The sequence below is a fragment of the Sebastes fasciatus genome, chromosome 1, assembly GCF_043250625.1.
Source record: "Sebastes fasciatus isolate fSebFas1 chromosome 1, fSebFas1.pri, whole genome shotgun sequence".
Lineage (NCBI taxonomy): Eukaryota > Metazoa > Chordata > Actinopteri > Perciformes > Sebastidae > Sebastes > Sebastes fasciatus.
In genome coordinates, this window is record NC_133795.1 from 33,839,643 (window position 1) to 33,854,675 (window position 15,033).

At 41.6% G+C, this 15,033-nt stretch overlaps 1 protein-coding gene across 4 annotated transcripts in view; it reads left to right on the plus strand.

Moving 5' to 3' along the window:
* LOC141773060 (voltage-dependent calcium channel subunit alpha-2/delta-2-like) overlaps positions 1 to 15,033 on the plus strand; it is a 174,815-nt gene that overhangs the window by 127,379 nt on the left and 32,403 nt on the right. For all 4 annotated transcript variants that reach the window (XM_074644714.1, XM_074644723.1, XM_074644729.1 and 1 more), the window contains 4 exons: positions 1,050 to 1,181; positions 1,410 to 1,467; positions 14,092 to 14,142; positions 14,472 to 14,571. In XM_074644714.1, the coding sequence (XP_074500815.1) occupies positions 1,050 to 1,181; positions 1,410 to 1,467; positions 14,092 to 14,142; positions 14,472 to 14,571 (341 nt within the window). The remainder of the gene's footprint in view (positions 1 to 1,049; positions 1,182 to 1,409; positions 1,468 to 14,091; positions 14,143 to 14,471; positions 14,572 to 15,033) is intronic.

The window sequence follows — 15,033 nt, forward strand, 5'->3', positions numbered from 1 at the left end:
TCATAAACGAGGCCCAGGTTGATGTGGTCGTAGAGTTATTCCACCTCCACCAGCAGCGTGTTATTCCACTTCTTGTTGACTACATGATGAATACTTCTCTCCACAACCATAAATCAATTTCACCACCACTGACCTGTTAGATATATCTGTGACCTCACGTTTCAACTCAAAACACACACCTCGATGCGTTAAGCCGCGCACTCACAAGCGCTTTCTTTTTCATTATCACGCATCCACAAATCCTCTCAACACAGACACACATTCATGGACATTTTGCAGGAATAGTTTGTATTTCTTTGCTCTCAAAAATGTTCTGCCTCCACATGCTGCGAGTGACACATGACCTCCTCCAAGGTCATCTCAGATTCCTCCTCCTGCACTCGTCAGAGATCACCCAGATTAGGCGGATTCCGGGCCACCGCCGGCCGAGCTGCCTGCATACATCCATTCTTATGTGCTCAGCTCAGCTGCTGCTGGCACGGACAAGGTTGTTCAGCACGGAGAGTTGACCTTTGGGTTACTGACAGAGTAAAACCTGGTGTTTTGCACTTTGGTTACTTTACATTTAGGGCTTTTTGTTTGACTTTTTTGGCTAAAAATCAGGGAATTTTTCTGTGTTTATTCTGAACATGGAAAAACAGTTGCAAAAAAAGAAACCAGTATCACAAAACTGTGGGTTTAAATCGGATTATAAAAAAACATATTTTTAGAGCCTGTAGTTTAAGCATTTCTTGCTTTTTTATACTTACTTTGAGGGACTATGGCACATAATCAGCAACTCATTTACATTTTCTCTCTTTTATAACCAGAAGCATATTCTGAGCTCATTGCAAGAGGACCTTGCTTTTTTTCTGAAAGCCGGGGTTTATGGTGTCCTCTTGCATCAGGAATCACAAAAATGTTTGGATGCATGGGGACATTTAAAATCCGGGTGAAAGTCTGTGAAAAACTGAGTAACTATTTTTCTGTGTAAACTGATCAACGAGAAACAATGAGCCTTAACTATACTTGAGTCTGATGTGTGTTTATCAATGTGTGTGATCCTACAGCCCCGGTCATCCTGAACGAGTTGAACTGGACCCAGGCGCTGGAGAGGGTCTTCATTGAAAACCGTAAGGAGGACAGCTCTCTGCGCTGGCAGGTGTTTGGCAGTGCCACAGGAGTGACTCGATACTACCCAGGTAGGCTGCAGGGTACTGAGTCAACAGTCTGCCTTATAACTCACGGCAAGATAGCGTCTAAATTGACCCTAGGGCTCCTCGGCTGCAGAACATTGGCAATCTCTTATCAGATGGCCGTACTGGTAACTCGATGGACAGAATGAAATTATGATTACTTTGATCTAATCTGATATGAATTATCCTACAGTGCACTGTACGGCTTATAACTTATTTTCTTGCTCTCTCCAGCCACTCCATGGAGGGCTCCCAACAAGATTGACCTGTACGACGTCCGCAGAAGACCTTGGTAAGTTCCATCTTTACCAGGATCAGAGTGATTTTATTTCTTTTCTTACACTATTAATGCCTATTGGCCAATTGTAGGAAGAATACAAAAAAACAACATCCATCATCTTCAATGTTTTTGAACGTTGAAGTTTTCAGAGGTATTTATTTACTAAATTGGCATATTTGGACTCTTCAGCAGCTATAATGGTGATAAAAAGAATGACACTGGTGTTAATGTACTGTACTTCTGAACAGGGCTGCAACTAATGGTCTATAAAATGTCAGAAAATGGTGAAAAATGTCGGATCAGTGTTTCCCAAAGCCCAAGATGACATCCTCAAATGTCTTGTTTTGTCCACAACTTAAAGATATTCAGCTTACTGTCATAGAGGAGTAAAGAAACCAGAAAATATTCACATTTAAGAAGCTGGGATCAGAGAAATTTTACTTCTTTTTCTTAAAAATGTACTGATTAATGGATTATCAAAATAGTTGGCGATTAATTTAATATCTGACAACTAATCGATTAATCGTTGCAGCTCTACTTCTGAATAATCATCATCCAAAAAAACAAGCTCATGCCAGCTTTTAGTAAAATATAAGAGGAAGAGTTGTTTACTCATTGATTTTGGATTTACACATTCAGTTTAAGTTTGACATCGATAAAGTAGCATCAACATATATAAAGTACACTATAAACAGTTTTTTCTCATTATGACTAAATCAGCTCTAGATTTGGTAAATTCTTATATAAATTTGCCATATTTCAAATAACACACATCTCAATTTGCTGCTTTATCCCGGTCCAGACGAGTGTTGGAAGGTGTGAGTTTTTGGGCACCAGGTGAGAGTCCAGCTGAGCGTTGAGAGTAAAGGAGGTTGTCTGGCTGAGAGCGGACAGCCTCGAACCAACACAAACAGAGAGCAGCAGAGGAAAAGTGCAGAAAATTGCAGAAATTTAACTTGTCATTGCAAATGCCTGTGCTGTCAGCAGCACCACTGTCATGCTGTCTTCAAATTGTGACAAATTTCTCACACATGGTGTAAACACATTTGACTTTTTTAATATATGTGCTATAAACCAGGTGTCGGTAGACTCTGCCACTGAATGTGCTGCTTTTTCTTGTTATATTTAAGATGATTTGAGTCTTTTCATCCTCATAATCTTCTTAATTTTTTGCTCAGTGCTGGAGTGAAAAGGAGTTACCTACTTACATACAACTATTTTCAATTATTACATGTACTTCACTGAACTACACTAAAATACTCACTACAACGGTAACATCATGTAAGCATCAATGCAGTAATATAAATATGTTTCTGATAATGCCTGTATAGAAAACAAGCTTTTAATATTTTGTAATATTGTTTCCTAAACTGGCTGCTTATCTGCACATTAGTGGGCGGCTAAATGTAACCACAAGCACACACAAAAAGGCTTTAGCTGTTAAGTGCAGCCTTACGGTACATTATGATTCCTGTACAGTGCTTTGTCTTTGGCTCCTGTAGACCTTCTGTGCTCTTTCTAGCCCGGAGCTAAATAACGGATATTGTTTAGTGCAATGAGATCAAAACGTTTTCCCGGCCCGTATTTATCTCCGTAAGTGATAATGTTGGTGCATTGTCTTTCGCTACAAGGACAAAGCAAGATAGAGGCTAATGTTTTCTGTTTAAAGTGCCCACCTTTGGCTGCGCTTCTCAGTGCAACAGCTGATCTCTGCACAGAGTGCCGGGGTGGCGAGTGTGACGGGCTGGACAGAACTAGGCTGCGTTCGGCCAAACAGCCCCGTCACCCACCCGCCCGAGCTTCCTGTCCACCCTTCCACGTTCAATCTACCTGCCACTGTCACATCGGCTTTGTGGCAGCCCTGCCTGTTGCCTGGTTACAGGTTGGAGTGAACTGGACATAATCATGACAGCAATGTTGATTAGACCTGACCCCGTTTTCCATCTCTGTCTGGATCCAGCTCAACCTGAGTGGCTGTTTGAGGTCAGTCCAGGCTGTCAGATGAAGTCACCGAGCTCAGACAAACAAACAAAAGACATAACCAAAAGAAGCTTTCGCGTTGTGATGAAGTTTATTTATATGAAAGTCGAGATCCAAAATGCCCCAATATTGACATCTTTAAATGTAGCCACTTCTGAAAGAGAATGAATCCATTCATCTGTAGATGTAAATTAAATGTTGATGTTGATAAAGGCTCAGTCAAGGTTCAATTTATTCATCCATAAAAACATGGAAATTACAGTGCTCTCACCCTAATCAACCAAAACATAGGAAATAAATACCCATAAAACAAAAACAACATATAACTATATCCAATAACAAAAAGAACCATCAAAACAAACATTCAAATATATTAAAATCACAGTTTACACCCTCCTTACTGTACAACGTTGTGGTTATATCCCCAGTTGGATAAAAGAGAGAGAATAAGAATCAGTAGAGTTTTTAACCATTTACCGAGAATCGCAGGTATATTCAGATATAACTAAATAATTGAATCTGTCAGTATCAGTTGTGAAGTGATAGCAGGTTCTTATTTGGATGACACCATTTTCTTTTGTATTTTATAAAAAAAAAAATTAAAAGTTCTCGCCTATTACCTCAATGTATCTGCAATCATCAGACTAACAAGGTTTTCCCTGACAGTTTAATCAAGTCTCTCTAGCGCTCCACTGTCACCGTACCCAACACTGTAAACGTGAACAATGCCGGAGACACGAGGCACCGTGTAGCAGGATAAGTTAAAACAACGATCCTGTCTCTGATCTGTCAGCGCTACAACCAAAGTACAGCCGAGTTTAATTCTCTTACACATGTTTTGACTGGGGGACTCCTCCCGGAGACAGGAAGGCACAAGGAGAGCGAACGCTGCTGAGCGGCAGCAGCGCGTGTGACAGAAGGAAGAGGTGTATTATTGCAGGAACACCTTGTCTCCCCCCCTGGTCTTCCATGTTTGTCACTCCTGTCGAGCTCTTCCTCGTGTCGGAGCCTTCGACATTGCTGTGGCCCGTTGCTTAGCAACCTGCGCCCAGCCGCGCTGAGTGGCGGGGCCGTGGCAGGGAGTGTCATGATATGTCAGGTCAGACTTGTGTTATTATAGTCTAACATGCTGTCTCTCCGACTGACACTCGGCGGAGAGGTCGGCCAATCACACACGTTACAAAAACAGTCCACAGGGGTTAGGTAAGCCCGTCGTGTGTGCCTATGTGACAGCAATAGATAGCAGCATCCGTCACACAAACAACAACATGAGCATTTACTCAAGTCGTACGGATGCTAAGATGAACACGACTCATGCAAAACACTTGGTGTTAAACTCAAACTGACATTTGAGCACTTTTTGTGTAAGGAAATATAAACTATAATTATTATACTAAAGTTATTGTGTGTATTTTTTTCAAAATATTTAAAAGGATAAAACAGTTTATGGAAACAGCATCTAAACTTCAAGCGTCTGGATGGGTGTTTCCCATGGCAACAGTTGAGTGACATTTGTTTTGTGACGCACTGTCAGTATTGAATAGCTTGTGAACGTTGAGAATAAGACACAAGGCCACAGCATAATGCTAAATGCTAAAACTTAGTTTAACAGTAGCACAAGTAGACCAGAGTCAAAATGTCAGTTACACAGGTGTGCTAACATGAGCCACCATAAGCTAACACCACTGAGGGTGTTGAGCCAGGGGGAGTTTTTTTGCTTTAAGTGTGTAACATTTCTGGGGATCTATTAGCAGAAACGCAATATAATATTCATAACTATGTTTTCATTAGTGTCTAATCACCTGAAACTAAGAATCGTTGTGTTTTCGTTAGCTTAGAATGAGTCCTTCATATCTACATAGGGAGCGGGTCCTCTTCACGGAGTCCACCATGTTGCTCCGCCATGTTTCTACAGTAGCTCAGAACGGACAAACCAAACACTGACTCTAGAGAGAGACTTTCACGTTTTCCGTTACCTGAAGGCCACCGTAGTTTTCCGACAAGCTTGTGAAACTGGGGTAACGTGAGCCGCAGAGGTCAAAGCCGAACGAACTGCGTTTGCGCGGTTTTGCTCTCAATTTTAAAGCTAGAGTGAAGACACTGGCATCATATGAAACTAGAAAACCTGAATCCTTTGGTACTTGGTACATTGAGATTAGCTTGTCGCGAAGGATGTTAAATAACGCTCCAAACTTAGGCAAAATTTTGTCGAGAAAAAACTGTCATGGTCGTATTCAAATGGGTCCTATGGGTACCCACGAGTCTCCACACTTTATGATAATCACATGCAGTAATAGTCAAGTCAGCACACTGACACACTGACAGCTGTTGTTGCCTGTTGGGCTGCAGTTTGCCATGTTATGATTTGAGCATATTGTTTTATGGTAAATGCAGTACCTGTGAGGGTTTCTGGACAATATTTGTCATTGTTTTGTTTTGTTAATTGATTTCTAATAATAAATATATACATATATTTGTATAAAGCAGCATATTTGTCCACTCCCATGTTGATAAGTGTATTAAATACTTGACAAATCTCCCTTTAAGGTACATTTTGAACAGATTAAATTTTGTTTGATTAATTTGCGATTAATCGCGATAAACTATGGACCATCATGCATTAATTTCAATTTAATATTTTAATCGACTTGACAGCCCTAATGTAAAGTAAATAATGTACAAGTACAGACAAAGCACACACTGTTTCACACATCCTCCCACACACACATATCATCACTCCTCCCCTCACAAACCTCACAGATACATCAGATCACAGTGGCTGATACGCCCGATAGATACTAGAACTTCACAAATGCAACGATAGCGACTGGAATACACAGATGCAATCGCAGGGAACATGCTTCAGTAACGTTTGCACTGACTGCCTCCGGGAAGAGTCCTCCAGTCAAAGATGTGATTTACTATGGAGAATCAAAGTAGGGGCCAGAATTCACGGCCAGTTTGTAGCGTAATAGACCTGTAGCTTTCCTGGGACGGATGGATGGCGGCGCGGCTGACCCGGCCAAAGCTGTCCAGGTGCACTTCTGAGGAAAAAGAGCGTAGGGCCGCCTGCCTCCACAGATGGGCTCTCTCCCCGTCTGCTCCCCCACCAGCAGCCCCAGGAAAATTAATGGTCCAGTCAACACACTTAATTGTCTCCAATTGCTCTGACATTAATTATTAACATTTGTCCATTATAATGTCTGTTCGTGTTATCAAGGGAAGCGAAGCAGAGGGTGAAGCGAGGCAGAGGGAGAGGGAGAAGCAGAGGGGCGAGGAGAGAAATAACCAGACAGGCATGGAGTCCTGTTAGCCAAGCGTTGCAAAGATCCCATTACCTCCCAGGTTCACAACAGCATGTAGGCTATATCACATATTGATTTCTTCAAGAAGTCAATCTAACCTCTTTGTAAATATTATGACTGCTGTTCAATCCTCGAATCCCCTAAAATACCATTCCCTGTATCTCCCTTCTTTCAGTCTCTTCACCCTACTTCAGAGAGAATACAGAGTCAAGAGAAAGACCAGTGTGTTTCTGGTGAGACTGAAGGGTGACACACGGCTTTAACAGTCCCAATGAAATATTTGACATTTCAGTTTGAGCCAAAATGTGAGAGACACGGCGGGGTACTTTTTATTCCATCTCAAAGAGCCACAGTAACAGAGTAGTACTCGTCTGCTAATAATTGATGCTGATGTATTCCAATATGCATGACTAATTTAATATATTTGACTTTTTTTTTTCAGACGGGAAAGTGGTTGAAAAATTGAGCATAACATTTTGTGTGTTCTTCTTAGGCATAACCGAAAATATGGAAATGTGAATCTTTGGTAGCAACACTTCCAATAATCAACAGAAAGTGGAATAAATAAACGGCAGACAACATCTCTTTCTCCTGCAGGCTCTCTGGGCGCTGTCCTCCTATATATATTTTTTTTAATCTTAATTCAATCTTTATTCGCCTGCCACATCCACAGGAGCACTAAGAGAGCAGCAGTCCATAAAATAATAAGCCCATCAGCACAACGCAAATCCGCACACACATGGGAGCATGCACACGAACACACCTACATACACACACTAGCTGTCTTTCTGTGTTATATACAGTTTTCCCATTATTCTGCAGTTACTCTGCTTACATCTACTGTACATGATGGATGCATATCAGATGTCATGCTGTGAAGAAAATGTACACATTAAATGTGGACAAAGACATACAATGCAGATGGTACTGTAGTATATACATCCCACTCATTATTTATATAATAATAAACATGATTCCAACAAAAAGAAATGGTGAAACATGAACACACACACACAAGCATATAGTAAGCTTTTCCTCCACACTTACTGTAGCACATTAAAATGAGCCCGAGCCACTCCATGTATCATGCTACATGTATCTATTGCATGTTTCTGAAATGTATGTAGTAGATAATTCCTCCAATTTAAATGTAATGCGCAACGCTTTGTGGAATGGGTCAGGGTGCATAAACACAATCTCCCGAGAGAGTTAGCCCCCCGGCACAGTTAATGTATTGATTTTACAGCGCTGCGCCATGATAAAACTATTTCATGAATTCCAATGAGACTCCTTTTACCAGACGGCTGCAAAAGGAGCAAAAATACAATCACCACAACGCCGAATATGTCATTGTGTTCGTTGCTTGTGTAATGCATTTCTTTTAGATTGATGGCGGGTGGTGGCGTGTTGTAAGGGCGGGGTGGCCGTGAATGTTGCCGCTTTAATCTCCTCTCATTTAGAGCAATACCTCGTTCCACATCAGTGTACAGACCACATGTCGGCCGCACACACGACTTATCTTGATTGTACATATTGTGACGGTTCATATCATGACATACATGATGTAGGTAATGGCTTTCTGCTGTTTTTTTATGGGTGTAAAGTCACTGCTGCTGCTGTAGCCAGACCTGTTTTTCAATATATTGGCTTAATAATATATCGTAAGATAAAAAAAAAAAAACATTGGCCACTTAACCTTAGGCTGTTACGTGTTATCTGCTATTAGCTGAAATGCCTTCTGTTACAGTGGGTGATATATTGCAAACATTTATACTTTGCTCAGCGATTATTTCCCTTGTCAATTCATCTGTGAATTCTGTTTTTGATTAATCAGTTAGTCGAACGTTAATATTTTTTTTTTCAGAAATCTACTTGCCTGAAGTCGATTATGACTTGCCCCTGTATGAATTGTTTTATATACTAGCGGTTATCAAGTAACAACAAAGACTAAAGTTAATTGTTATGTTTAATCTTTGTTAAAGTGAATTAATTTGGAGTTTCACCCACATCCTCTACCGACACCCAACTAAACTCCTGTTTCCAGGATAATTGAAATGTTCGCTCGCGCTTCAGCTCATGAGCTTTGTCAAAGCGACAGATCGTTACTGCACATGTGCAACTCTCAACAGAGATGAGAAGGAAGCGAGATGGCTCACTCCTTAGCTACTTTTATCATCAGCTCCGGAAAAAAAATAAGTGTTTCATTTTTATTCCCCCCCCCCCCCCCCCCCCCCCGGGCCAGTGGGCAATCCTTGTTGTTGAACTCTGATTTTTTGTCTATAATATCTAAAAAAAATAGCAGAAATTCTCATCACAAGCTCTCAGAGCTCAAAGTGATGACAACACGATTATTTTTGTCTGACCAACAGTCCAAACCAAAAAAAATATTCAATTACATCTCTTCAAAAAAGACAAAAACAGTAAATCTTCACGAATACAATGGAGTAGAAGCGCTGCTGGGTGTTTGTGGTGATGATCACATACAGGTGCTCTTTGGATCCTTCAGATGTGCTTATTCAATCTTGTAAAGGGCTCATTGCATGGGTGGAATATGGTCTCAAAAAAAGTACAAAATGCAAGTTTCCCTCAAAAATAATTAAAAAAAATGTTGCACTTTTTTAAGACCATATTCCACCCATGCAATGAGCCCTTCACAAGATTGAATAAGCACAGTAAATCTTCACATTTGAGAAGCAAATATTCGTAATTTTTTTGATAACTGACTTTAATAATTAATTCCACAGTGTCTTAACAAAAGACCGGATCAGCTATACAAGATTTAAGGTCACTTAAATGTATATTTTACAGCAAAATAAACAGCAAAGTCTCAGTTAAACATAATATGATTATGATGTTTCCACACTGCATCATATCACATTATCTCTATAATATTCAGAAACATGGTCACTTTTTGTGGGTTCTTAGAGGCTGTTTTACTGTGTGTATTATGGTTTATGTAGATATAAGGACTAAGTTACCAGATATTTGTTTGTATGTGTGTTTTATTTTTATTGTTCCTGTAGCTGTAACTGGCTAGTTAACCACCAGGCAGGTGAACTCACTCAGGTGCAGTCACATCGCCAACACAACAGCCACTGCTCTACTTTTATTTTAGGTTTCACTTGAATAAAAAGGTTAAATTAAATCACGTGCAGTTGGAACTCAGAAGCTTTCACATTATTATATCTTGTGTATTGAACTTCTCACAGTTTAAAAAAGATAAATACAATAGTAATGTCTGAAATACAGTCTTCTTACTAGTTAGTATGATTGAGCACCCGTGGTTAGACACCGACCATAACTTTGAGCGAGCGGACAGAGAGGCCATGGGTTGATATGTTGTGTCTGCCGGCTGATGGCTGATGGTTGTGTCGTGGTGGAACAGAATGGGCGACAGGGCTCAGTTCAGCACCAGCCAGGCCCATCTGCTTGTCACCTGGCCTTGGCACGCCGGAGACTGGGTAATGACAGGGAAAGAATGGCATCAGTGGGCAGAAGCTGAGAGGTAATTACTGACTGGAATCCATGCAGAAACAACACATCTGGATGCATGAGTCAAAAATGTGGAGGATTATACACTGATACCGGCCTCAATTCATGATTTGTATCTGTCGGAACCGTAGAACCGCGTATAAGCCCGGAGACCGAAAATCCTTCACTCCGCCCCGCTCTCTCTGATCCTGATGTCCTCTGCTCAGAGGCACAGAGAAAATTCAATTGTGCTTCAGGCAATGGAAAGGGAGAGAAAGAGAGCGGTGCTGATACGCCAAGACAATCTGTGGGGAAAATCAGCCATGGCAGCACTATATAGCTTCAGTGTTGAGTGACGCTATCCTGGCTCATGTGGTACTCCCCTCTACTCCATCACTGCTCACACATTCCTCCTAAACCCCATTACTGCTGATCAATGCTGCCTCTTTCACAGTTAGAGAGAAATGATCTTCTTGAAAGTGATATTTTCTCTGCAGATTTTAGGGCCAACTCTCGCACAGTTCTTCATTGTGAGATTTTACATGGGGGGTGTGGAAGATGACCCATAATGACTACCAGTAATAGAGGTCTGCATTGCCTTATAATTAACATTTAGCCCCTTCAAAATAACGCGGAAGTCCCATTAAAGGACTATTCTCCTCGGTGAGAAATAGACTGACCAGAGAAGTTAATGAAATCCTGCAGTTGGTCTGCAGGCATCAGCCGTCACCAAATGACCCTCCTTCAATCTCCAGAAGGAGTGTCTCCGTCCCCCGAGCCCGAGGGGAGTGGAGACGTGGGCCACATTTTGACCAAGTTTCCGTCCTGCATCGATGATCGCTTTCACAAACCCCATCCGCTCGAGAAAAAAAAAGAAGCAGTCACTGTGTGGAGTCTCAGCTCCCCCCCCCACTCCCCACTCCCTCTCACTCCCTCAAATTAAGATTTCAGTAATTAAATTGATAAAAGTCATGCATGCCAATATGCCTCATGGTTCCAGACCTGATTTCATACGCCACACAGTTGTGGAGAGCTGCGGAAGTTCTACCTTTGATGTGGCATTCTTTATTATTGAAAATAATTGGATTCTCCCTCCCCCCCAACTCTCTCTCTCTCTCTCTCACACACACACACACACACACACACACACACACACACACACACACACACACACACACACACACACACACACACACACACACACACACATTTTACCCGTGTTCACTCTGGGCATGCTCAGTTAATCGACCTCTTGCGTGGCAGTGCTGGTGCCGAGTCTCTGTTCCATCTGGGGGTTTCAGGCAGCTTTTTCTGTGGCCCAGGTTGTGTCTGAAAAACGGATTTGAGCAGCCCAGGCGGCGTGCTCGGGGACGTCACTTCAACGAAGGGTCAGGGGTCATGCTGCAGGTTGGAGTGGCTCCTGCCAGTGAGTGGGAGCGGCGAGACTTGTGAGAGCAGTGTGCGAAGCCTACCGGGGCTCTGTTGCTCTACCTCCGTATCAGCTTGGCCGAGCATAAGAAAAGAGCCTCTCTGGCCCACAGGCAGCTGGCTTCTCTCCACACTCAGCGGAACGGCTGATAATCAGCAGAAAGAGACCCCTGATGATTACTCTGCCTCTGCCTAAGACGGCTGCTAACTGCTTGCCTGCTCACTCCTCAGAATGTCAAACTAGTCCTCACATTTGAAACCCCCCCCATCCCCCATCCCCCTCCGCAGTGTGCTATAGAAAAGCCTACAATGTCCATCAATCTCCGCTCTCTTTGTATCAGGGGTAAATGTGAATTTAATTGCCATTGGAACAGAATGAGGGATTTTTTGATTTCTCTCTGTATGTCATCCTCTATCAACCGTGGACAGATGTTACGTGCTCGCCTCTTCCAGGACACAAGTTGTCTGGCCGTGCTAGTTCAGCTGTGGCCCGACGCCGTGCCGTGGCCGACACACCCAGAACTGCCTTATAATAAGAGTTGCTTTGCAGCAGAAGCATAATTGTCACATTAAGCCCCCTCTCCCCCCAACAAAGGGACCGCCAGAGTAGATAATGTGTTTGACGCCCAACTGATGAGTCATCAAAGGAGCAGAACCGTCAGCTATCTTATTTTACTGACAGCACTTAGCTCAGCACAGGTCAACACCACTCAGGCTGCTCCTTCAAGACTTTATACAAATTTCAAGTGACTATATAAAGCACATTAGACCGATGAGTCACCATAGCGTTACTGCAACAAAAAAAAACTTCTTTAGAAGTAATTGATGCTCATTTGAACTCCTAAAATGTTTTTTGTCTTTAAATAATTTCAAAAGTAGATACTTGTGTTTCTTGAAATAATTATCAGTATCTTAAATAATCAAGTAAGGTACTACAACAAAGTGATCATTTGATTTGGGAAGACCTATTTGATGGTATTGATAATAGAGTGTGTCAACATATTGGCTTTAAGACTTATAAAGGGTTAAGCAATGACTTTGATTAAGCGTCACCTGTATCACCTAATATCTGAATTTCAAAAACCTGTTTTAACGCAGAACACAAAAAACCTTAGCCCTCATCAACATAGTAAGAATTGGGTTATACAAATCCTCTGGTTTTGTACCTTTTAGACTCGGTACTAGGCTTTACAGAGATGGCTTGTGTGCTTACAGTAGGAGGTTGGACAGCTCCGTGCAGGCCACTTTTAGTGAATGTGTTCATAAACTAGCATTTACTTTGGCTTATGCAGTAAGTTGATCTATTGATTTTTTAAGAAAACTTGACTTTTAAAAGGTTAAGCAACGACTTTGATTAAGCGTCGCCTGAAATGAGGAGATTCCAACAACATCAACACGTCTCCAGCACAGCTTATTGTGGCCTTTAACTTATAATGTCACATTCTTGGAAAAGACAGAATAAACAAGCTAATTTAAGAAGTATATAAGATAAATGGTAATATCTGCATTTCAAAAACCTGTTTAAGCACAAAAAATCTTAGCCCTTATATACATAGAAATAACTGTGTTATATGAATCCTCTGTTTGGACCAAAGATATTGAGTTTTGCACCTTTTAGACTCGGTATTGGGCTTTACAGAGATGTCTTGTGTGCTTACAGTAGGAGTTTCAACACCTTAAAGTGACCATAAACTAGCAATTACTTTGGCTTATGCAGTATGTTGATCTATTGGATATTTTTTTTTTTAAAGAAAATTGACTTTTAAAGGGTTAAGCAACAACTTCAATTAAGCGTCACCTGAAATAAGGAAATTCCAACAACATCAACAGGTCTCCAGCACGGCTTATTGTGGCCTGTAACTGATAAATAATGTCACATTCTTGATTAGGAAAGAAGAAACAAGCTAATTCAAGCAGGATATAAGATAAATAGTAATATCTGAACCTGTTTAAACACAAAGAATCTTAGCCTTTATAAACATATTAATAATTGGGTTATATGATTCTTCTGTTTAGACACAATATGTTAAATTTTGCACCTTTTAGACTCCGTATTGGGCTTTATAGAGATAGCTTGTGTGCTTAGGAAGTTGGACAGCTCCGTGCAGGCCACTTTCAGTGAATATGTTATTAAATACTTAGACCACAAACTAGCAATTACTCTGGCTTATGCGGTAATTATTTAGACTAGGCATTGTTGTTCAGTAAAGAGGAGTATCTCTGTTGAAGTCAGCCGACAGTAGCTGGAGCCAACACTGAAGTATATAACACAACTTATTAACTCTTCTAAGCACATAAGCCTTTTCAGTATTCCGTGGCTTAAGTGGGCTCAGCCGTGGTCGCTCCATATTATCATGGCTCGGCTCATTGTGACTTTGGCTCCTTTCTTTAATGCCAACTCTCAAAGATTATGGGAACAAATTAAAGTCCGTTCTTTGTGTCTTTTGTACAGGTATATCCAAGGTGCATCGTCTCCAAAGGACATGGTCATCATTGTGGACGTGTGAGTGTCTTTACTCCCTCAGTCTGTCTCCCCTTTCCACATTTTCCCCCTGGCGGGAGTGGATGTCTGCTTCAAAGGGCGCTAGTGCCACCTGTTGGTCTGAGGAAAAGTTAGAGGGAGGCGAACGCTGCTCATTTTCTCACCTTGATTGAAGTCCACTTGCCATTGTGTCACCATCTAAAACATGTAGATTTTGAATGCATGCCTAAATGTGAAAGGTCTAGTGAGAAAACGGTTAAACCTGTCCCTCACAAGTTAGGAAAATGGACATAAGCAGGATGAGGACTTATCTTTTTCATAACTGATCTAAGAGTGCGACTTTTCTGCAGGAGTGGAAGTGTTAGCGGACTCACTCTGAAGCTGATGAAAACCTCCGTGGTGAAGATGCTGGAAACTCTATCAGATGATGACTATGTGAACGTGGCCAGGGTGAGTACAAGCTTGCAAGCATGATTTGAAAATGAATGATACAAATCACTCCTGAAAGCACCACTAACACAAATATTTGTCGTATTCATTAAGCAGGTGGTAATCAAGCAGGGAGTCAGTGAACGCTCCCACTGCTCCCAGTTGTTTGCTCTCAGTGGAAACACTGCACTTCCCTCATTATAGCATATTTACTTTTCCTGCACCACCGTTGTCCGAGTGGGATTGTGCCCGTCTCTCTCTGCTGATTACCAAGTTTTCTATTAGGACTAATATTTAGGGAAACGTTAACGTCATCCTATATTGCAGGACGGACACACACACACACACAAACACATCCACATGCTTGGTGTGGTGGCTCTGTTTGGAGACTTCCTTCGGTAATCCTTCATAATCCATTGCTCTTAGCCACTGTATGCCTCTAAATCCCAGCTCTAAGAGCAAGAAATGAGCATGGTAATCTGG